Below are 23342 nucleotides of genomic sequence, written 5' to 3'. Positions count from 1 at the left end.
CAGGCAGACTGTGGGCATCTAAGAATACATAACACCTCAATATCTTGAGCTACTGTACAACATAAGTTTCACTTCACTCATTCAAAAACAGGAAGCTGAGGCTACAGTGGGCACATGCTTACCGAAACCGGACTGTTTAGATTGGGAAAAAAAAAAAACATTGACTGTTTTGTCTGGAATTTTCTGTAAATGCTCCACACTGTTAACTATAATTTTTTATTGGACTTTTAGAGTACTGTCGAATTACGAAAATATATCCTATGATGTGGTCAATATGTAAATCTGTCAGCTTCTAGTTTTAGGATCAATCAGAGTTTTAAAACCTGTACCGAATAGCATGAAGTGAAATTTTCCGGGACTGTGAGAACGCAAGTTTATCTTGAAATGCTGTATTTACAGTTTACTTTCACTTCTATATGGTTGAGAGGAGTTGAAATCTTACTGTAATTAGTTACTGGCACTTACTGGCACTTGCCAAGGCTTCACCTTGGCAAGTGCCACTCTCAAATCATATGAGTCGGGTGTGTGTCTTACCCGAACCCCTGAAACTGACTCACCAAACCCCTGGAGTTCGATCGAACCCAGGTTAAGAACCACTGGTCTAACACAACAATGAAGAGAGGAACTGCTTGCCAGCTAACAGTGTACCTCAGCAGGAAGACGTTGTGGTAAGAATTTTGCAATGGCAAATGCAATCTATTCAAAAAGGATGAAATTTGGACTGTAAATAGTTGTGTCTTTCCAAAACACAGAATATCCATTTTTTGGCATTTTTTTAAATAAAAATGTTAAACAATAAGTGTAATTTTTTTTTTTTTAGATGGTTTTAAGCAAAGGCATGTGCAAGGACACATTATGCACATTTCACATGTTCAATATTAACACATTTTATGTATATTAACAATTTGTATTTTACATAAACACTATTTTAGATATAATGCCATTTTAACAGAACTAGAATGTCTAGAATAAATAATTAGTTTCATAATGATATGCAAAAACAGGAACCATAATCAAATCTAAATATATATTTTTTGTAGAGTACAGTGTATGAACAACATTTGCATTTTATCAAAATATGTGTATGGATAATGAGTTTGCAGACATACTTAATCTGAGACCCCACCTCACAAGATGCTACGGTTCGTGTTTGTATATATTTCAGGGATTAACCTATGACCATGTGGAACTGAACCTGTATCTGAACGGGAAGAACATGCAGTGCCCAGCATCAGGCATTCGAGGGACTGTGTTCCCTGTAGTTTACGGTCAGTTATATGTTCAATTCAATTTAATCCAAATTGTATAGCGCTTTTAACAATGGACACTGTCTCAAAGGAGCCTAGAGGTTTAGTGCCTATAAGTTTATTCTTCATAAGCAAGCCAGTGATGACAGTGGCAAGGAGCAACTCCCTGAGATGGTATGAGAAAAAAAACCTTGAAAGGAACCAGACTCAGAAGTGAACTCATCCTCATCTGGGTGGCATCGAATGTCCATTTATTATTTTATTGTTATATAATAGATTTAGGGAAAAATAATAATTAAAAGCATACATGGAAGCTGAGGTGCTAGTATATAATGATCTATTAATTTATTCCCTAGCACTTTTATCTAAAGTGACCTATTTTTTAAATACATGATAATTTGATTTGATTTGAATAAAGCAGATGATGGATGACCCCGAGGTTCCTCTGGCCAGGATATGACTGAAAGATTCTCTGTGTGTTGCAGTGGACAAGAACGCCATCTTAGACTGCCAGTTCAGCGACTTTTACCACATTCCTCCTCAAGGCTTTGAGAAGATCTTGTTTGAACAGCAGATCTTTTGAGCCTTCTGCTTCTCATGCACTTGCAGAGTTGTTGTCCTCAGGGCTTTACGGAAAGTGCTGATGGTGGAAAGGGTGTTGCATTGTCATATTGTGTATGCCTTTTCTTTTGCTGCTGCCATAGTCCATAGGAGAAAAGCCAGGAGTTCATATATGAGAAGACATTTTTAACAATTTCCAAAATTACACAGAAAGTTAGCCATAAACATGAAGGTCAAGTTATTGCAAAATATTACATCAACCAACACTATAAATTAAAGAGAAATAATCCTCTATTCTTCTTTTCTTTTCTTTTTTTCACTGTTTATGCATATTTAAGGAATCAACCAAATGATGTACCGTCACAATTCCGAATAAAAGTAAACTCCAAAAAGTATATTAAAAGTTTACAAAAAGTGTACAAAGTTTTGCATATGTAAATAAACCTAATATATCTAACTCTGCTTAGAAATATACACAAGACCAGGCATAACATTATGACCACCTGCCTAACATCGTGTTGGTCACCCTTTTGCTGCCAAAACAGTTCTGACCCATTGAACATTAACAGCATTAACTTCTTTTAAGCAATTTTAGCTACAGGAGCTCGTCTGTCAGATCGAACCACTCGTGCCAACATTCACTTCCCACGTGCATCAATGAGCCTCATCCGCCCATGACCGTGTCGCCGCTTCACCACTATTCCTTTGTTGGACCACTTTTAATAGATACTGACCACTGCAAACCAGGAACATCCCACAAGAGCTGCAGTTTTGGAGATGCTCTGACCCAGTCGTCTAGACATCACAATTTGTCAAACTTACTCAAATCCTTACGCTCGCCCATTTTTCCTGCTTTCAACACATCAACTTTGAGGACAAAATGTTCACTTGCTGCCTAATATATCACCGGTAATAATGTTATGCCTGGTGGGTGTAATTCATCACATTGTTAGTGGCTGGAAAAAATGAAGCATTGAACAAACAATATAAATTCCTAATTATTGACTTACACAAGTAAAATATTTTTTGCAAGCCATTACAGGCCTTTTAATCTTTGGGCTTTGATGGCTTGAGAATCTGCAGCAATTAAACATGAAGTACAAATGAACAACAGACAAGTATATAACATTAAAAGTTAATGATGATTATGAGAGAAAGGTTTCAGAACACACAGTTTGTTTTGTCTAACGCTGCATAACCACAGATTCTGGAATGTGCTGGACAAAGAACGTACTTTTATAAAATTTTCTCCAACTTTTATTGAAGGAGCAGGAAATTATGTCCAGAAAATGTCTAGAACCTATTTATCACACCGCCGGAACTGTTGAAACGTGACCTTGTTTCTGCGGGTTTTATATTAGTGTAACACCAAACATTCAACTTGATATGTTGAAGAATTGTGTACAGACAGTTTGTTAGGTCCTAATTTAGTAACATGCATATTCCACGTCAAAAGTAAGTTTTATCCCATTGTAGAGAAGATAATCGATCTAGTCCAGAGGCGTTCTTTCGCGGAAAAACGTGAACACCAGACGTGCTCTCACGTGTTTTCCTATAGCGTGCAATACAAATGGTGCACAAAAAGACATTATGTGATAAGACTTTGAATAGACTCTTTAATCTGGTGTCTCAGTTTAAACTTAATGTTAGACAGCGAAACTGTTCGATCCTTGTGTTATTGACTTGTTTTGAATGAGAACATAATGTGAACTCTATAACATTCATACACGTGGGTATGTTTTTATACTGTAATACAGGAGAAGATCTGGAAGAACACCTGACCTGCAGGAGTAAAAACCTACCCAGGGGTTTTTGGCACTTTATTTTGTAATAATAACATTAATTCTGCATCAGGATGAGATTGCAGATCCTACTGCGCCTGAACAACTGGGTCTGGATGATCGGATCCACCCGTCAAGCCCACGAACTCGCCACCCTGCGCCGTGTCTCCCTGCTCCCAGAGAAGAAGCGCCTGGCCCTCCTGTATCCATTCAGCAGTCTGGAGGCACATCTATCCCGACAGGCCGACAAGACCCGATTCCAGCTCTACCAGCCCGCCCTGGAAGCCCTTGAGTTGGCGGAGAGACTTTTCACATCATCCCCCAAACATCAGATAGTCTACTCATCATCAGCTGTGCGCATTGACCACCTGCCTGACCTCACACAGCCAGAGGTGAGGGGCAAGAGGAATGCTTCAAGGAAATCCCCTCTTAGAAATATACACTAATCACATATAACATTATGACCACCTGCCTGATATTGTGTTTGGTCACCCTTTAGCTGCCAAAACAGTCCTGACCCATCGAGCATTAATTTCAGCCATTTGAGTTACAGGAGCTCCTCTATTGGAGTCTAGCCTTCACTCCCCACGTGCATCAATGAGGCTTGGCTGAACACGATCCTATCACCGGTTTCACCACTGTTCCTTCCTTGTGCCACTTTTGATAGATACTGACCAACGCAGACCAGGAACATCATAATATCATAATGTTATTCCTGATCATGAGTTTATTAAAGGATTTTTGGAGACAAGGTGAGGGAGGCGAGATTAAGATGGTTTGGACATGTGCAGAGGAGGGACATGGGGTATATCAGTAGGAGAATGCTGAGGATGGAGCCACCAGGAAGGAGGAAAAGAGGAAAACCAAGGTGGAGGTTTATGGATGTGGTGAGGGAGGACATGCAGGTAGTTGGTGTGAAAGAGGTAGATGTAGAGGACGGGGTATGGAGACGGATGATCCGCTGTGGAGACCCCTATTGGGAGAAGCTGAAAGAAGAAGAAGAAGAAGTGTATTTGCATTGCTGTTTTGCTGGATAGTCATGTATATCTGGTCTGGACAGTAGTGCAGGAATGTCACAGCAGCTTGGGTAGTTACAGTGATATATAATCTTCAAGACATAAAGTCAGCTCAGGTAGTTAGTGACCAGTGAGATGATTGTGTTTGATAGCAATGTTCGCTGAATGTTACGATTTTGGAATATGCATTTCTTTAGCAGTATGCACAGAAGAAGAGCAGGATGAAGAATTAAAGCACCGCTGCAACAGTCTCTTTAGACTAAATTTCCCTGCCATCACTCCTCAGAACAGCCACACAGCATTTTGTGTAATATAGGGGACACTTTATGTGAAAACAACAAAACATTGATTAATAAAGTAAAAAATGTTTACAGAATCAATCATGGATGCCAAAAAAAAAAAGGGTCATATGCTAATTGTATATTTTATTCCTGGTGTGTATTTTTTTTCCTTAAAATATTTATGCATGTATATTACATTCTGGTTTTGTTTGTAAAAAAAAAAGAAAAGAAAAAAAAAAGGCTTATTTGAGTGTGTATGTGTGTGGTGGTGAACTGCAGGTGTGTTTCATAGGCAGGAGCAATGTTGGAAAGTCCTCACTCATTAGGGCCTTGTTTGCTCAAGCACCAGAGGTTGAAGTACGGGTTTCCAAAACACCAGTAAGACAACAAACTTTATGATAAGCTTTAAATTTGCTTATAAATAATAATAATTATTATACATTATTATAGATTTCCCAATTCAGTTTTTTATGGTTTGGGTGACGGCGTTTTATTTGTCCTGATTGCGATATACAGGGACACACCAAAAAGCTGAACTTCTTCACGGTGGGGAAAGCGTTCACTCTGGTCGACATGCCTGGCTATGGATACAGAGCCCCCGGAGACTTTGTGGACATGGTCGAGCCTTATCTTCAAGAGCGAAAAAAGTAGGTGTAATGAGAATCACAGTAAAGATGTGAGCAGGAATGTGTGTTTTATGGGTATTAGGTGATATGATGGATAATGATTAATTTTTTTTGGTCAGTCTTATGATGACGTTCGTGTTGGTAGATGGAGTTGCAGGACTACAGAAGTTTGATTTGGTTGCTGTAGAGATGTGTGAAGAATTTGGCATTCCGTATGCGGTGAGTGTTTTCCACCTGCATGCACCAACTATAAATGAGCAGTAGGTGGCAGCAGAATACAGTTTAAGAATATTATATTTACTATGAGAATATGATTTCAAAATTTGTATAGAGGCAGTTCTCTAAACAAGTGACACATGTATTTGGCTATCATTTAAAAATGTTTTCTTTAGTGTAGTATTGTATCTTAAATATATTCAATTGATTTTCATTTAATTGATTTTGTTTGGTTTTCTCTCTGTTTGAAGCTGGTGGTGACTAAGATAGACAAAACTCGTCAGGGAACTCTTCTGTCCCTCGTTCTGAACCTCCACGATTTTATCAAGGATAAAACGAGCACATGTTTCCCCCAGCCATTTCTTGTGAGGTAAGAAAGAAGCACATGACACACAGATGAACAGAGACATATTCTTGGATCACTGGCTTTTTGCAGTGTCTAGAACAACATTTCTTTTGACTACATATCCACCGACCATCTGTTATCATTAGTCTGAACATGCTGCTTCTCCAACACCTCAGGCACTTCACAATCCCTCTATAGACATAAGCCACTTATGTATCGTTGCATTTTACTTCATTAATTGTAAAAAAAAAAAAAAAAGTAATTAGGAAATTAGTAGGGTGGCTTGATTACTCTGTAGGTAGCATTGCTTCCTCCCAGATTCTGGGTTTGATCCTAGTATTGGGTGACTGACGGTGTGCCATTTTGCATTGTGAGTAGCAGTGGTACCCAGCCACGGTTAAGGCTTTGATTTAAGACATTAGACTTTTGATCAAAAGGTTATAAGTTTACATCTCAGCACCACCCAGCTTCCACTGTCAGGCTCTTGAACACAGCCCTTAAAATTAAACCGCTCAGTTGTTTCAGTGTAAGTCGCACTGTATACTGGTGTCTGCCAAATGCTATAAATGTATTTCTTATTCTCTGTGTCCCCCCACTGTCCCGCCCTCCCAAGTTATAAAATGTGTGCGAATGGTACCCGTGATTTTAATGGCGTCCCATCCAGGGTATATTCCCACCTCACACACCACTTGTTCCTTAATAGGTTACTATTAGTAGTTACAAGTGGGTGTGTGAGTCAAATATTGAAAAATTAAGGGAATTAATAGCTTTACTCAAACATTTATCAAGCATTTAAAAGCTAAATGAATGCTCAATTACATGGGAAAAAAATCCCCCATAATGAAAATTACCTTTAAAAAAGGTATTAAATACATTTACTTTTATTTCTTAGAGTCATAAAATGCATCTAAAGTGATTTTTTTTTTTAAAACTAAAAGCCCTGCTTATATATTTCTTTAAATAAAATATTAAAATATTTTATGTTTTAACTTTTGACCCATACATTTAGTTAGCAATTTATAAAGCATAATCCAGAGCTTTGCCATTATGTTGACGTCTTTAATGACTCATCTGGAGGCTTTAAGGAGTGACAGTGACTGATATGAAAGAAAGTGCAACTGGATGCTTCTTTCATGAAATCAAATTCCTTGTAAGTGCAAACATACTTGGCAATAAAGCTCTTTGATTCTGATTCTGACACATAAGCATGTTCTGGAATAGAAAAGGGAGGTTAATCTAGGCAAAAAGAACAGGGCAGAGCAGGACTTCACCATCACACACTTCACCAACCGTTCTTCACAACATAGTATGTTTTTTTTTTACATGTGTACCAAATCATGTGTTTTGGTGATTAGGCTCATTTTGTGGTTTTTCTCAGGCTAGAAAGTCTGGCTAACTTAATTTTTACTTCATTTTTTATTTATTTTTAATTTTTTTGCACCAGCTGCATCACTGTCCTGCAGTTTGCTTGGTTTTTATACAGGATATACAGAGTTTTACAGAGAAACCAGGGACAGAATCTCACCTTGCTGGATTTTATCAGCAGAATATGAATCATATCATGAATAGGAATTGTGTTTTTGGTCTTATTTTATAAAGTCTTTATTTCAAAGCAAAATCAAATAAAACAATCTTTCCTAAATGTATATTTACTGAGACCTATACCTGGATATTACATCCTATATACAGTATCTCACAAAAGTGAGTACACCCCTCACATTTTAGCAACCATTTTAGTATCTTCTCAAGGGAGAATAATATAAAAATTAAAACTTGGATATACTTTAGAAAATTGTCTCTTGCCTACAGTCAAGCATGGTGGTGGTAGCATCATGGTCTGGGGATGCATGAGTGCTGCTGGTACTGGGGAGCTGCAGTTAATTGAGGAAAACATGGACTCCAACATGAACAGTGACATTCTGAAGCAAAACATGATGCCCTCCCTTCAGAAACTGGTCAAAACGGCAGATTTCCAACATGAAAACGACCCCAAACACACGGCCAAGATAACAACTGCCTTGCTGAAGGTAAAGGTCATGGAGTGGCCAAGTATGTCTTCAGACCTGAACCCTTTTGAGCTCCTGTGGGGTATCCTCACTTAGGTTGGCAGTTATTTTGACAGTAATGGCTGTATGTTGAGTATTTTTTAACAGTGAATCTGTACTGCTATACAAGCTACACACTGACTCCTCCAAAATACATAAAAGTTTCATTTCTATAGTATTGTCTCTTGAGAAGATACTAAAATGGTTGCTGAAATGTGAGTGGTGTACTCACTTTTGTGAGATACTTTACATGCTACTCTTTATGCTGTGTATTGACCTATAACACACAGTTCAGCCAGATCATTTCAGTATTAATCCGATGTTGTTCAATTTGATCCTGTGTTCAGAATGATGTCCATTTTTATGATCATATGATTAGATTGCAAACTCTAATTCTCTTTCTCGCTTGTTTTTCCCTGCCCTGTTTCTGTCATCAGTTCCGTGCACTACTCGGGTATCCACCTCTTCAGGTGCTTCATATCACACGTGACAGGAAACCTCCAGCTAAGCAAACCCACCTAAAAACTATATCAAGGGCTAGCACAAGCAATGCCAAGAGTCTGGATTTTGCTAAGCTCAGCCAGATGTGTAAACATCTATGGCCTGTGTTTCGGCAGCTGCAGACTGCTCAGCTCAAGCCTGGGCCAAAAAGATGAATATCCACGACAAGGACTGGACGCATGGCTATCATTCCTCAACTAATCGCCTCATTAGAACACAAATAAAGACCCTACTTTTTTGGGACCCTTTTAAACAAGTCATTGGCTAACCTCATCAGTCTTTTCTCATTTGTTATATGATGATAAAGGATGATAATGACACATGCATTAGATGTTTAATGGCAAATCTGATCTCATGGTTGATATTATACAATGTGGCAAAAGTAGGAGGCTCAACAGACTTGCATTATTTGTGTAATTAATCATGACAATATAAAAATGTAAAATGTTAATATATTTACAATGCCCAAAAGATGATTGTTGCTGTGGTCAATAAAACATTACAATTTATGTGCATCTTAAGCGATTTAACATTTACATAGCACTCGGTGTGGGAGGACCTTCAGAGGAGACGTTTCAGAACCAACAGCTACATATGGTAGTAAATTGTCTGTAAATGTGTGTGTGAGAGTGTGTATATGTGTGCCAGTAAGAAGGTTGGAGAATGACAGCGCTCCTCTGTCCCAGTCCAGTTGCACTCTGATCCTCTGGAGCTTTTGTTCTACTGCAATGAGACTGTGAGGATGTGGTGTAGCACCTCCTCCATATTTACCATCATAATACCATATGTACCAGAGTCCACTCCTGGAGTTGATCTCACCCTTCCTCTGAGCAGATTCTGCCATCACACCCAGTGACCAGGCTGCACAATCTCCAACTTCAACATCCCACCAGTGTGTCCCTGAGTTAAAACCTTCAGAGCCAAGAACGCACAAACAATCATCTAGCCTCTCTGGAAATTCTGGAAGTTCTTGTTTTTCTTCTCTGACTATCACACTGGTCAGGTCCTCAGATACAGTGAGAAGAGGATGAGCAGTGTTTGGGTCCAGTGTTATTGGCACTGAGAAAAACAAACCGAAATGTGATAAACAACAAAGTGTGTATTAGCACACTTTATACATATATACATACATATATATATACATTCATACATACAGTACAGACCAAAAGTTTGGACACACCTTCTCATTCAAAGAGTTTTCTTTATTTTCATGACTATGAAAATTGTAGATTCACACTGAAGACATCAAAACTATGAATTAACACATGTGGAATTATATATGGAATTATATACATAACAAAAAATTGTGAAACAACTGAAAATATGTCATATTCTAGGTTCTTTAAAGTAGCCACCTTTTGCTTTGATTACTGCTTTGCACACTCTTGGCATTCTCTTGATGAGCTTCAAGAGGTAGTCACCTGAAATGGTCTTCCAACAGTCTTGAAGGAGTTCCCAGAGATGCTTAGCACTTGTTGGCCCTTTTGCCTCCAGCTCACCCCTAAACCATCTCGATTGGGTTCAGGTCCGGTGACTGTGGAGGCCAGGTCATCTGGCGCAGCACCCCATCACTCTCCTTCTTGGTCAAATAGCCCTTACACAGCCTGGAGGTGTGTTTGGGGTCATTGTCCTGTTGAAAAATAAATGATGGTCCAACTAAACGCAAACCGGATGGAATAGCATGCCGCTGCAAGATGCTGTGGTAGCCATGCTGGTTCAGTATGCCTACAATTTTAAATAAATCCCCAACAGTGTCACACCTCCTCCTCCATGCTTCACGGTGGGAACCAGGCATGTAGAGTAAATCCGTTCACCTTTTCTGCGTCGCACAAAGACACGGTGGTTGGAACCAAAGATCTCAAATTTGGACTCATCAGACCAAAGCACAGATTTCCACTGGTCTAATGTCCATTCCTTGTGTTCTTTAGCCCAAACAAATCTCTTCTGCTTGTTGCCTTTCTTTAGCAGTGGTTTCCTAGCAGATATTCTACCATGAAGGCCTGATTCACACAGTCTCCTCTTAACAGTTGTTGTAGAGATGTGTCTGCTGCTAGAACTCTGTGTGCTATTGACCTGGTCTCTATTCTGAGCTGCTGTTAACCTGCGATTTCTGAGGCTGGTGACTCGGATGACTTATCCTCCGCAGCAGAGGTGACTCTTGGTCTTCCTTTCCTGGGGCGGTCCGCATGTGAGCCAGTTTCTTTGTAGCGCTTGATGGTTTTTGTGACTGCACAATTTTTCTGACTGACTGACCTTCATTTCTTAAAGTAATGATGGCCACTCGTTTTTCTGTACTTAGCTGCTTTTTTCTTGCCATAATACAAATTCTAACAGTCTATTCAGTAGGACTATCAGCTGTGTATCCACCTGACTTCTGCACAACACAACTGATGGTCCCAACCCCATTTATAAGGCAAGAAATCACACTTATTAAACCTGACAGGGCACACCTGTGAAGTGAAAACCATTTCAGGTGACTACCTCTTGAAGCTCATCAAGAGAATGCCAAGAGTGTGCAAAGCAGTAATCAAAGCAAAAGGTGGCAACATTGAAGAACCTACAATATTAAATTTTTAGTTGTTTCACACATTTTTGTTATGTATATAATTCCACATGCGTTTATTCATAGTTTTGATGCCTTCAGTGTGAATCTACAATTTTCATAGTCATAAAAATAAAGAAAACTCTTTGAATGAGAAGGTGTGTCCAAACTTTTGGTCTGTACTGTATATATATATATATATATATATATATATATATATATATATATATATATATATATATATATATATATATATATATATATATATAAAATTATTATAATTTTTAAGAGATGTAATGTGGAACATTGAGTGCAGAAAGTAAAAGCAATAATGGTTTCCAGTTCCCTCCGAAAGTATTGGAACAATAGAACTGGGTAATTTAGTTTTTGCTGGAGACATCTGGGTTTGAAATCCATAGACCTTCTGAAACTATAATCAGAATTTCAGCTTTTATTTATTTATTTTTTTAAATTACTTTTAGATGCCTTCAACAACACTATTAATTTTATCTTCTTTCAGCTTCTCCTATTAGGGGTCGCCACAGCAGATCATCCGTCTCCATACCTCTCTGTCCTCTACATCTGCCTCTTTCAAACCATCTACCTGCATGTCTTTCCTCACCACATCCATAAACCTCCACCTTGGTCTTCCTCTTTTCCTCCTTCCTGGTGACTCCATCCTCAGCATTCTCCTACCAATATAACTCATGTCCCTCCTCTACACATGTCCAAACCAACTTAATCCCACCTCCCTCACCTTGTCTCCAAAACGTCCTACATGCACGGTACCTCTAATAAACTCATTTCTAATCCTTTCCATCATCATCACTCCCAAACGTAAACCTCAACATCTTCAGCTCTGCTACCTCCAGCTCCACCTTCTGTCTTTTACTCAATGCCACTGTCTCTAAACCATACAACATCGCAGGTCTCACCACAGTCTTATAAACTTTCCCTTTCACTCTTGCAGATACCCTTCTATCACAAATCACTCCTGCTTTCACTCTTCTCCACCCACTCCACCCTGCCTGCGCTCTTTTCTTCACTTCTCCAACACACTCTCCATTACTTTGCACTGTTGACCCCAGGTACCTGAACTCCTCCACCTTCTCCAACTCTTCTCACTGCAACCGCACCACTCCACTGCCCCCCCTCTCATTCACACACATGTACTCTGTCTTACTCCTACTGACTTTCATTCCCCTTCTCTCCAGCACGTACCTCCACCATTTTAGCAAAATTTACCACCATCTGCCCTTCCACATTCATCTACTTAAAGCCATACCTACCCATCACCACCTCATCACCTCTGTTATCTTAACCAACATGGCCAGTGAAATCTGCCCCAATCACCAATCTTTCATTCCTAGTTACACCTTCTACCACTTCATCTAACTCACTCCACAATTTATCTTTCTACTCCATCTCACAACTCACTTGTGGTGCATAGGCACTGAGGACATCATTGATTATCATCAGCCCTACAACTTCAATCACCCTATCAGGAAATCCCCACCACTACACTCTTACTGTACTCTTCCTTCAGGATCACCCCTAAACCATTTCTCTTTTCATCCACACCATGATAGAACAGTTCACCTCCAATGTTCCTGGTCTTACTCTTTTTCCACTTGGTCTCCTGAACACACAAAATATCTACCTTTATCCTCTCCATCATATCTGCTACCTTTCTCCCTTTACCAGTCATAGTACCAACATTTAATGTACCAACCTGAACCGCCACTCTCCTACACTTCTCCTTTTCCTGCTGTCTCTGTAGACATCTTCCTCCTCTCCTCCTCTTCTTCTGGGAAAACAGTAGCCCAATTTCCAATGGTACATATTTTTCAAGTAATCAAGGATTTCTGCCTACGAATGCCCTATTGAATATTTAAAGGGTTGATAGCTCTGAATGTTTACTCTTGTTGTGAGCCCAAGACAGCATTTGTTGTCAAAAATGATAAATCCAACACAAAGACAACGATTCCTGTGGGGGGGAAAGAGCAAGCTATTTTAAAGCTGAGAAGAGATGAAAATCAAAACAGATTATTGCACAAGCATAGTGCACAAGCACATTTCATCAGGAAATGGAAGCCAATTTAATTCTAAACTACTGTCTCATTTATCTTTTTATCCCAAACCCAATTGTCTTAGGCATGTATCAAAAACACAAATTGATCTCACTGTTTCAATACTCCTCCAATTGCCAATAGGCTGAAAGATGCTAGAACGACATAAGATTTAATCAGAGCAACAGCAAAGTTCTGGTAGACACCCATAGAAGCTGCTATGAACTCCCATTTAAAGATAAGAATCAGTCGGGTAGATGGTGCAAGTGAATGGAAGTTAATCTAACATGCTTACTCCACATAACCAAAAAGAAGAGATATCTTACTGTATTGGACAATGTCCTGCATCTTTTCCCACACTTTAAACTTCAGGTTGGCGAGATGTTTTGCCACATTGATCAGTGCTCCTGAAATCTCCTCTGGATGCTGCAGTGCACACTGGGCTCTGCAAAAACAGTGAGGACTCTGGGCAGCTGTTGGTTTGGATTCAGAAACACAATGAGAGAGACAGAAGCCACATCACTCACCTTTCCACTGTTGCCTTATAATTCTGTAAAACAACAAAGCACATATCAGTAGAAATGATTTCCATGTTCACACCAATGAAATTAGGTAATAAGAAAATGAGTAAATACTGAGTCTCACTTGTAAGAGCAAGATGTCTTCAGCTCTTATCTCCTCTTCTATGGCCCTGATTGTGTCTGAGAGAGTTGATATGTCTCTGCTCAGCTTTTCAATCCTCTCCTTCATCATCTGACTTTTCTGCTCCTCCTCGTCTCTTAATGCAGCGATCCTGGCTTCCTCCTCATCTCGTAGGAACTGGTGAAGCTTCTCAAACTCTACCTTAATTTGATGCTCGGTGTTTTGGGCCTGAATCTGTATTTAAATTAAAAAACATAAAATGTAACCGATTTTGCTGATAATGCAGTCAAGTAATATATATCCAAATACTTTTATTGATTCTAACCTGTATATGTTTTGTAGTTTGACTCCAGTTTAGTTTGCAGTCTTTAATGTTCTCCAGTTTCTCTTGTAGGAGCTTCAGCTTAGTCTTGAGCTCCTCCTGAAATAAGTCACCACACTGCATGATGACTGTGTGTAAATTATTTCAACTCCTTGACTGTGTATACATAAGCCATTATCCAAAACCTGGAGGCACTACCATTGCATTCCTTATATGTAAACCTATACAGAATGGTACAAAATAATCTGTGGGATGCAATGATGAGGAAAGAGGTCAGAGGAGAATGGTCAGACCGACTTGAGCTGACAGGCATTTTTAAATAACCACTCTTTACTACCACAGTGTGACAGCAGTAAAGTGTGCATTAGGAACGACAGACTGGTTTAAGGTGGAGGTTGGACTGCATCAAGGATCGGATCTGAGCCCTTTTCTGTTTGCAGTGGTGATGGACAGGTTGAAGGACGAGGTCAGACAGGAGTCTCCATGGACTATGATGTTTGCGGATGATATTGTGATTTGTGGTGAGAGTAGAAAGCAGGTTGAGAAGAGCTTGGAGAGGTGGAGGTACGTGCTGGAGAGAAGGGGAATGAAAGTCAGTAGGAGTAAGACAGAGTACATGTGTGTGAATGAGAGGGAGGGCAGTGGAGTGGTGCGGTTGCAGGGAGAAGAGGTGGAGAAGGTGGAGGAGTTCAGGTACCTGGGGTCAACAGTGCAAAGTATTGGAGAATGTGTTAGAGAAGTGAAGAAAAGAGTGCAGGCAGGGTGGAATGGGTGGAGAAAAGTGATAGCAGGAGTGATTTGTGATAGAAGAGTTTCTGTAAGAGTGAAAGGAAAGTTTATAGGACTGTGGTGAGACCTGCAATGTATGGATTAGAGACAGTGGCATTGAGTAAAAGACAGGAGATGGAGCTGGAGGTTTATTAGAGGGACAGTGCGTGTAGGACGTTTTAGTGACAAGGTGAGGGAGGCTCGATTGAGGTGGTTTGGACATGTGGAGAGGAGAGACATGGGGTATATCAGTAGGAGAATGCTGTGGATGGAGCCACCAGGAAGGAGGAAAAGAGGAAGACCAAGGAGGAGGTTTATGGATGTGGTAAGGGAAGACATGCAAGTAGTTGTTTTGAAAAAGGCAGATGTAGAGGACATTTAACTTTTGAAATGTAGCATGAGACTTGTTTAAAATTGACAACATTTGTCTAACCTAAAATTCAACAATACATTTCTATTCGGCTACAGTTTGGGTACTGAAAATAAAATAAATCCTTTAGATATTTATTGCAAAGACCTAAAAAAGTGCAGCTGGGAGGACAATGCTCGTTCCCAATAAACCGGTTTCCAAAGAAAGGTCTAAACCGGTAGACATTCTTTAACACTCTATATAGCGAATCCATTTAATTAATATCAGCAACAGGTTTTCATATAAGGAATCATGTTCTTGTACAACTTCCCTTTATTATAAAAGTTTCCCCATCATAATAACATTACATCCGTGTTTGCAGAAGATCAGCACATTCTATAATATTGGTTGAAATAAAGAATTAATAAAGCTTAGTCTGCTTGGCAGTGGGTTTATTGGTGCACAGTGCAATGCTTAGTTTAATATGGAATTTGTGCTTTATTTTAAAGATTTTAGTTATCTATTTGTGCAGTAATGATTAGGTGGATGATGAGGGGTTCCCCTTTTGAAGGCTACTTCCCTATGCCATCTAAGGGAGTTTTTCCTTGTCCCAGTCGCCCCCAGGCTTGTTTAACAAGAATAAATACACATAATTCACTTATACTTTCATTTATGTTTTATAATTCTTACAAAAGCTCTATAGAAATAAACCCAAATTAAGTTGAATTAATGATGTATATTACCTAGTTGTATTAGAGTGTAGATTATTAAGTCACCCAACACAATCCTTTAGTTTAAATGTGAAAAATGATTAGAGTTCAAAACAAAGTTATTTACAAGTACTTTTTATTTACCTTGCAGCCAATTGCTGCTTCTTCAATGGGGCAGAATTGGTGGTCAGTGTGTTTCCTTGATGTTTGACACACCACACACACCGGTTCTTTATCATCCAGACAGAAGAGACTGAAATTCTCACTGTGCAGACTACAGACCGTCTCAGACACTGGTGAAGTCTCCTGATTTCTCTCCCTCAAGAAGGATTCACACAGGTTTCGTAAAGCAAAGTTTGTTGGGGGAAGAGTCTGGGATGATCTAGTCCTACAAACTGGACACTCCCTGGATCCTTTGGTCTCCCAGTACTGCTCCAGACACACTTTACATACACTGTGACTACACTGCAGGAGTACTGGATCTTTGAAGATCTCAAAACACACCGGACAGGAGAATTGATCTTCTGAAAACTTGGCACTCATTTTGATTTGCTGCTAACTGTCTATACCTTCCGCATAGGCAGTCTCAGACTTTCACTTTCACTTCCAGCAAAGTAAATATAAACTACAGTCGCAGGTCAGCATATTCAATCTTCCTTTATACAAGCAAACTATCCATGCCTTCTAATTCAAGTGTCGCATACAATGACAAACCTACTCATTTCAAAGTAAAAAACATAAAATCGCCAAATTTCTATTTAATTATATAAATGACGATTAAATGATTATATAAATGCAAATAATATCAGAACATTATTATATTTATTGTTATTATTTTTTTTGTCGTCCTTTTGATGTTAGCGGTATTTTCTGCTCCCAGCGATGGAAAGTTACGAATTACATGTTACTGTAATTAAGTAGTTTTTCGTTGAAATACGAATAGATCTCTCGGAGATTGTTTAGCAAGAACACTTAACAGGCACACAAAGAAACCGAAGCTTGTGATGCCGCTATGTGAGCTTTCATCATATGTTTTTGATCTTCAAAGTATTATTAGAAGAAAGGGAGCTTTATTCTGCCGGTTCGTGTCCGTTTGAAGGTGGATTCAAAACAGTGCGAGCACCGTGACAACTATAAACTACTAAAGAAAAAGTAAAAGTGTGTGTAAATAAAAACAGAAATCGCAGATGCTAGATAAAAAAAAAATATTTACCCCTAATATACGGTGTAGGGAAAAATATGCATTATTCCAAATAGTGAGTAGGTGTGGTGTAAATAAATTACTGAACAAATAACTAAAAGTCCTGGGTGATTTGATCAGTGTGTCTATGTGAGTTATTTATAATAGGATTATAATCTTAAACCTACTAAAGTGAGAATTTTAAAGAAAAATATTTTAAAAACAAATTATTGTGTAGCCTCGCTAATGACATATCATGGCCAAGGAAGAAGAAGAAGAAGCTGGTCTATAGTCAAGTCAAGTGGCTTTTATTGTCATTTCTACTATACACAGTGGTACACAGTACACAGTAAAAACGAGACAACGTTCATCCAGAACCATGGTGCTACACTAAACAACAACATAGAGCACATACAACACAACACAAAGCTACATAAAGTGCATCAAGTGCAAGCTAGTGCAAACAGTGCAGACGAAAAACAGTACAGACAGACAACACAAGACAACACAAGACAAAACACATAACCCAAGAGAGCGCCGACCAGTAAACCTACTGTACTCTGAATATACAGTACTGTGCAAAGAGAACTATAAAAACTGTAGCTGGGAGTAAATATAAACAGACACAATGCAGTGCAAATAACAGCAGTAGCAGTAGTCAAGAGGTGCAAAAAACAGCATGTAAACAGTATAATACATTCAAAAGGTGCAAAAAACAGTAGGTAAACAGTATATTACAGTCAAAAGGTGAAAAAAAACCTGCAGGTTAAGAGTGTAATAGGGTCAAGTATAAATAATAATCTTTTTTTTTCTTCCTTTTTTAAGGTTGACCTTAGTTAAAGTTAAATTCATATACACATTTAATTAAATATATAAAAGTACTGATTAATACATAAAATACATAAATACATGAAAGTTTGGAGATTAAATTAGATGTGAAAGAAAGTGAAAGAAAGTAGGCCAGGGGTGTCTCCAATATAAATGTTGCCTAGGGCCTTTAAATGTCTAGAACAGGCAATGCTCATTATGACATTATAACAGGAGGGATTTTTTTTGCTGTGAATGTGCATAATTTAATACTAACTTTTCTAATCTGTCAAAATCAATAAACAAATTCATAAATGGTTTTTAGTTTGTTTTATCTGTAGACAGAATATGACTTGTTTTTTTGTACCTAGTTTATAACACCAATGATCCCATTAGAATTATCACCTGTTTAAATGTTAGTATGTATATGGGGTCATATACTGTTACAACAAATGTAACTGTGTGAATGTTAAGGTAATAGATAGATACACTAGGCATGAATAAAAGCCCGCTTCAAAAACGTTTTAAAAATCCCCTTGTCCTTTGTGAACTACACTAGAATCCCCCACACCACCCCCACTTTTGAAAAAGTAACTCTGTAAATTATACTGTAAATATATTTGAATTAAGCTACTTTTTACTTTTACTTGAGTCAGCAACTTCACTTGTACTTAATTTCATTAAAGAAACTATACTTTTACTGAAATAGAATATTTTATCACTCTTTCCACCTCTGCCTCCTAATTTGCTATAAGAACCATTTCTTGCTGAAGAAAGCAGCCCCAAAGTGCGATGTTGCCACCACCATGCTTTACCCTACTTTTTTTTATTTATTTATAAAAAATAAACAATTGTTTTGTCAATTATTCAAAAGATGTGCACAAGCAAACATTATTCACAACCAATCATCATTCCAAAATATTTGTTCATTTTTTTGGTTGAAGCCATTTTTCTGTTGATGTGAATGGTCCTTAGAGATATACAGTTCAGTCCTGCCCAAAACAAATCCCCACAGTAGTTTTAGTAGTCAAAACACACCTTTAAAAATAATGGACTAAATTTGGTACTTGTCAGAAAGAGCTGCAGTTCCTAAAATGTTTTTTTAGGATTCTTGAAAGCCTTCCCATAATCAATCTTCTGTTCTTCATAAAGTAACTATCATGTGATATTTTCTGCATCTTGCTGATGACCGTTTTTTCCAAAGTTCCACTGTATATCTAAAAGCTTGGAATTTTCATTTTATTTTTTCATCTCCTAAACAATTCCTTTAAACAACAAGATCCTGCTGATGTTTTGTAAGCTCTTTGTGGCCCATGCCCATGCTCAGTGTAGTGCTGTGGTACTAGTCCTTAACCCTGTGTTTTCTGTTTTCTGTGATTGTTATTGTATGTAGCACCAGGGTTCAGGAGAAACGTTGTTTAATTTCACTGTGAAATGCTTCAGCTATACTTGGTTGAAATGACAATAAAAGCTTCTTGACTTGACTGTTGCTAGACGGGGTGTTGATGATCTTGATGGAATGAATAGGTTGTGGTGAGTAGATTGTGTTTCATTCCTAGCTATCGAAAGCATGATGACAGGTTTGAGTACTACTGGTTTTCACAGATAATTTCTTTGCCACAGGGTTGACGGTAGTCATCTTGAAGTACACGTGAAGCTAACACAAAAACAGCTGCCTGACTTTCAGAGATAGTAACATATTTAACACATACTCTGGGCTCTCATCCTGGTGTGTTATCAGGACCTAGCAGCTTTCTTTCTCTCATATACCAAGTGTCCTGCGATGTGTGTTTGGTGTCTCAAATGTCTGCAGATTCTTTGTGAACATGGGGACTTTGCCTCTACTGTAATGTCTCAATGGTTTATGTGATCGAATACATAGATTTTGACTCATGAAGAAGTCCTTCAAGGGCAAGCCAAAAATGTGGATTATAGAGATAATAAAATAATTTGTTGTGCCTTTTTCAAAAAAGGACAAGGAACCTAATGCACACACACAAAAAATAACAGAAATTGCAATTATTATATTTATATTTAAATAAATGTAAATGTGTTTGTGTGTATGAGCATGAGATGATAATAATTAGATGATAAAAACAAGAATTAGCCTCACCAGTCATTGTCTTCAGTGTATTTATTTTGTATATATCTTTGCTATACATTGAGCCATACACATAATTATTCATAATCTCTGATGAATTCAACTTTTATTTCATGATATTTACATCTATATGAATGAAACAACCACCCAATATTTAGGTGAAAAATGTAGTGATAGAAGAACAGATAAGAAGTCATGAGGCACAAATAAAGGAAAAAGCATTGTATTCTCCTGTTACTTCATTAAAAGTTGTCGATAAGATACATTTAAGCATTGTGTAATTATTCAATCCAAATAGCCCTAGATGAACTATTTCACACTTACAGAGCATTTAAGTGAAATTATCTTCATTGGAGACACTTTACACCCAACATTAATAAGTGGCAGTATTTTCTCATTAAATGCATGTGTGAAAGTGAATATATGTGTTTTAGTGAGAGGGTCAGAGAATGACAGCTTTCCTTTGTCCCAGTCTAGTTGCACCCTGATCCTCTGTAGTTTATTTACTACTTTGATGGGAATAGATTGTTCTGGTGTAGAACATGCGTTATATATGCCATCATAATATCTCAGATACCAGAGTCCACTTCTGGAATTGATCTTACCCTTCCTCTGAGCAGATTCTGTCATTACTCCTACAGCCCACATTGTACTGTCTCCTACTTTGACGTCCCAGCAGTGTGTCCCTGAGTTAAAACCCTCTGAGCCAAGGATACACAATAGTTTATTGAATCTCTCTGGATTGTCGGGAAGGTGCTGATCTTCATCAATTGTTCTTACATGGGTCAGATCATTAGACACAATGAGTTTAGGATGAGCAGTGTTGGGGTCCAACGTTACATTTGCTATAGAAAACACCAAACAAACATGTAATATACAACACAATACATACAGAAAAAAAAAAATATTAATATAATGTAGTGTAATTGGCTTACTGTATTGAACAATGTTCTGCATCTTCTCCCACACTTTGAACTTTAGGTTGGCCAGATGTTTTGGCACATGGATCAGTGTTCCTGAAAGCTCCTCTGGATGCTTCAGTGTGCACTGGGCTCTGCAAAAAAAAAAAAAAAAAAACAGTCAGGACACAGGTGCTACTGTGATTTAGAAACTCAGAAAATGAGAGAGAGCCACATCACTCACTTTTCCACTGTGGCCTTATAGTTCTGTAAAACAACAAAACAAATAACAGTGGGTATGATTTACATGTTCACACCAATGAAATGAAAAAGAAGTTTCTTACAATATAAATACTGACTAAGTACTGATCCTCACTTGTAAGAACAAGACATTTTCAGCGCTCATCTCCTTTTCTATGGCATTAATAGTGTCTGAGAGAGTTAAAAAGTCTCTGCTCAGCTTTTCAATCTTCTCCTTCATAATCTGACTCTTCTGCTTCTCTTCCTCTCTCAATGCAGCTAACCTGTATGCCTCTTCATCTCATAGGAACCGGTGAAGCTTCTCAAACTCCTCCTTAATCTGACATGCGATATTTTGGTCCTGAATCTTTAATGAAGAGGAAATCAAATGCCATGTAACAGAATGTACAATAATGCAATATAATTAAAACATTAAATCCATTTTATTGATTCTAACCGTTATATGCTCTGCAATCTGACTGCAGTTCAGTTTAGAGGTTTCAATGGTATTTAGTTTTTCCTGTAGATGATCTAGTGCAGTTTTGAGCTCCTCCTGAAATAAATAAATACAGTGCATGGACTCTGTTAGATCCTGCCACATTTAAATATGTTCAAATGAGTTTGAAAGTGACACTTTGGGTGTATTTTCCATCCAGATGGACGGAGTCTGACCATTAACAAAGTCTTTATTATTACACTGTCTTACTTTTCAGATCTGGACAAACCAGAGAGACAGCAGTGGAATATGGGAAGCGATTGTAAAAAGGAGAAAAAGAAATGAAAATTCCTCTGTTCTACACACCCATCATTTACTCTGTAGCAGTCTATTCTAGGTGATAAACATTCCAGTTCAAGGTTCAACAATGTGTTAGCATTGTGTTTTGGATTAGATAAAACACTTTTTGTACAATTTAACTACTATTTTATTAGTGCAAACAAGCATATAGTATCCACTTCTACACACTGGAAATGTGTTCATATTACCAGTTGGTTATGGCCTTTTATTTTATTTTCCTCTTATTGTAATGTCAACTGTGTAACTCAACAAATTACAATTAGGTTTGGCCAACAAACCAACAAAGCACTCTGATATAAAAGCTATGCTAAAATGATCTAAATACAGTAGATTAATGATAGAAAAGGCAGACATTCATTTGTTAGTTACTATATATATATATATATATATATATATATATATATATATATATATATATATATATATATATATATATGAGACATTTTTATGTATTAACTATTAGTAATGTAAGTATTATCTATACATCTATTGAAATATACTATTTTCAGATTACCTTTAAGTCTGTAACTGCCTCATTTACAGGGCAAAATTTATGGTTGGTGTGTTTTCTTGAATCCCGACACACCACACACACTGGCTGTTGATCATCCAGACAGAAGAGCTTTAGTTTTTCACCGTGCTGGCTGCAGAGGAAATTAGAAGCCATCTTCTCTCACTGATATTCTCTTATGCTGAATTTCACTTTCTGTTTCACTCAAATAATAATCACATTTGTTTTTAGGCCTGTTAAAGGCAAACACACACACACACACACACGTAAGAAGATCTAGGTAGTAATCACTTTCTTTCACAGTCATGAAAATCTAAGATGCTCCAAATATAGCAGCATAAACCTGCTGCAGGCTGTTTATGAAGGATCGATTCAGCATTTATATAAAAAAGAAGGAGTTTTGGATTGGCAGCTGATCACCAATGTGCATTAGATTAGGCACTGCAACACATGTTGTATGGAGTAACACCCAATCCAATACAAATTTCCTTTTTTGTCTGAATGTGTGCACATATAGACAATAAAAGATCTTGTAAACCAAAATATTTCACTGCTCCTTGTAAAATTAAATTCATGAAAATATGACCATATAATTGAATTGCAGTTGTTTAGCACAAATTAGTTTGAGATCCACTCATAACAGGTAGAGACACCTTATGCCTAAAGGAGTCTTACACATAAACATAGAAAAACTGTGCAAAAAGCAAACATTTATCAGACTATCACAGATTCCTGGTCTTCAAGTTCCTGTGGTCCTACACATTATTCCATCCGACAACATTAATT

The 23342-nt window shown here is 37.9% G+C and overlaps 1 protein-coding gene and 1 pseudogene across 4 annotated transcripts; one reads left to right on the top strand and one right to left on the bottom strand.

The window, feature by feature from the left end:
* The first annotated feature begins 507 nt into the window (after nucleotides 1–507).
* gtpbp8 (GTP binding protein 8) lies at nucleotides 508–9129 on the top strand. 3 transcript variants are annotated; one of them, XM_083537160.1, is made up of 7 exons: nucleotides 508–668; nucleotides 3663–3981; nucleotides 5166–5264; nucleotides 5403–5533; nucleotides 5632–5731; nucleotides 5980–6098; nucleotides 8557–9129. In XM_083537160.1, the coding sequence occupies exons 1-7, from the start codon at nucleotides 613–615 to the stop codon at nucleotides 8639–8641; spliced, it is 909 nt and encodes a 302-aa protein (XP_083393286.1). In that variant the 5' UTR covers nucleotides 508–612; the 3' UTR covers nucleotides 8642–9129. The 3 variants fall into 3 exon arrangements, with proteins under 3 accessions (XP_083393286.1, XP_083393287.1, XP_083393288.1); XM_083537161.1 differs by lacking the exon at nucleotides 508–668 and adding an exon at nucleotides 3129–3263; XM_083537162.1 differs by lacking the exon at nucleotides 508–668 and adding an exon at nucleotides 3146–3263 and having other exon boundaries at nucleotides 3566–3981.
* LOC310724144 (E3 ubiquitin-protein ligase TRIM35-like) lies at nucleotides 9055–22893 on the bottom strand (annotated as a pseudogene). Its single transcript, XR_014538207.1, has 13 exons — nucleotides 22560–22893; nucleotides 21707–21802; nucleotides 21386–21616; nucleotides 21254–21276; nucleotides 21046–21164; nucleotides 20421–20955; nucleotides 17565–17592; nucleotides 16167–16574; nucleotides 14199–14294; nucleotides 13877–14107; nucleotides 13759–13781; nucleotides 13558–13676; nucleotides 9055–9679 (listed from the first exon to the last, which is right to left on the bottom strand). The product of XR_014538207.1 is annotated as an E3 ubiquitin-protein ligase TRIM35-like (transcript).
* Nucleotides 22894–23342: the final 449 nt, after the last annotated feature.

Source organism: Silurus aristotelis, assembly GCF_946808225.1.
Source record: "Silurus aristotelis genome assembly, chromosome: 3".
Lineage (NCBI taxonomy): Eukaryota > Metazoa > Chordata > Actinopteri > Siluriformes > Siluridae > Silurus > Silurus aristotelis.
The sequence above is the reverse complement of the archived record's forward strand: the minus strand, read 5'-3'. Positions and strand labels throughout refer to the sequence as shown.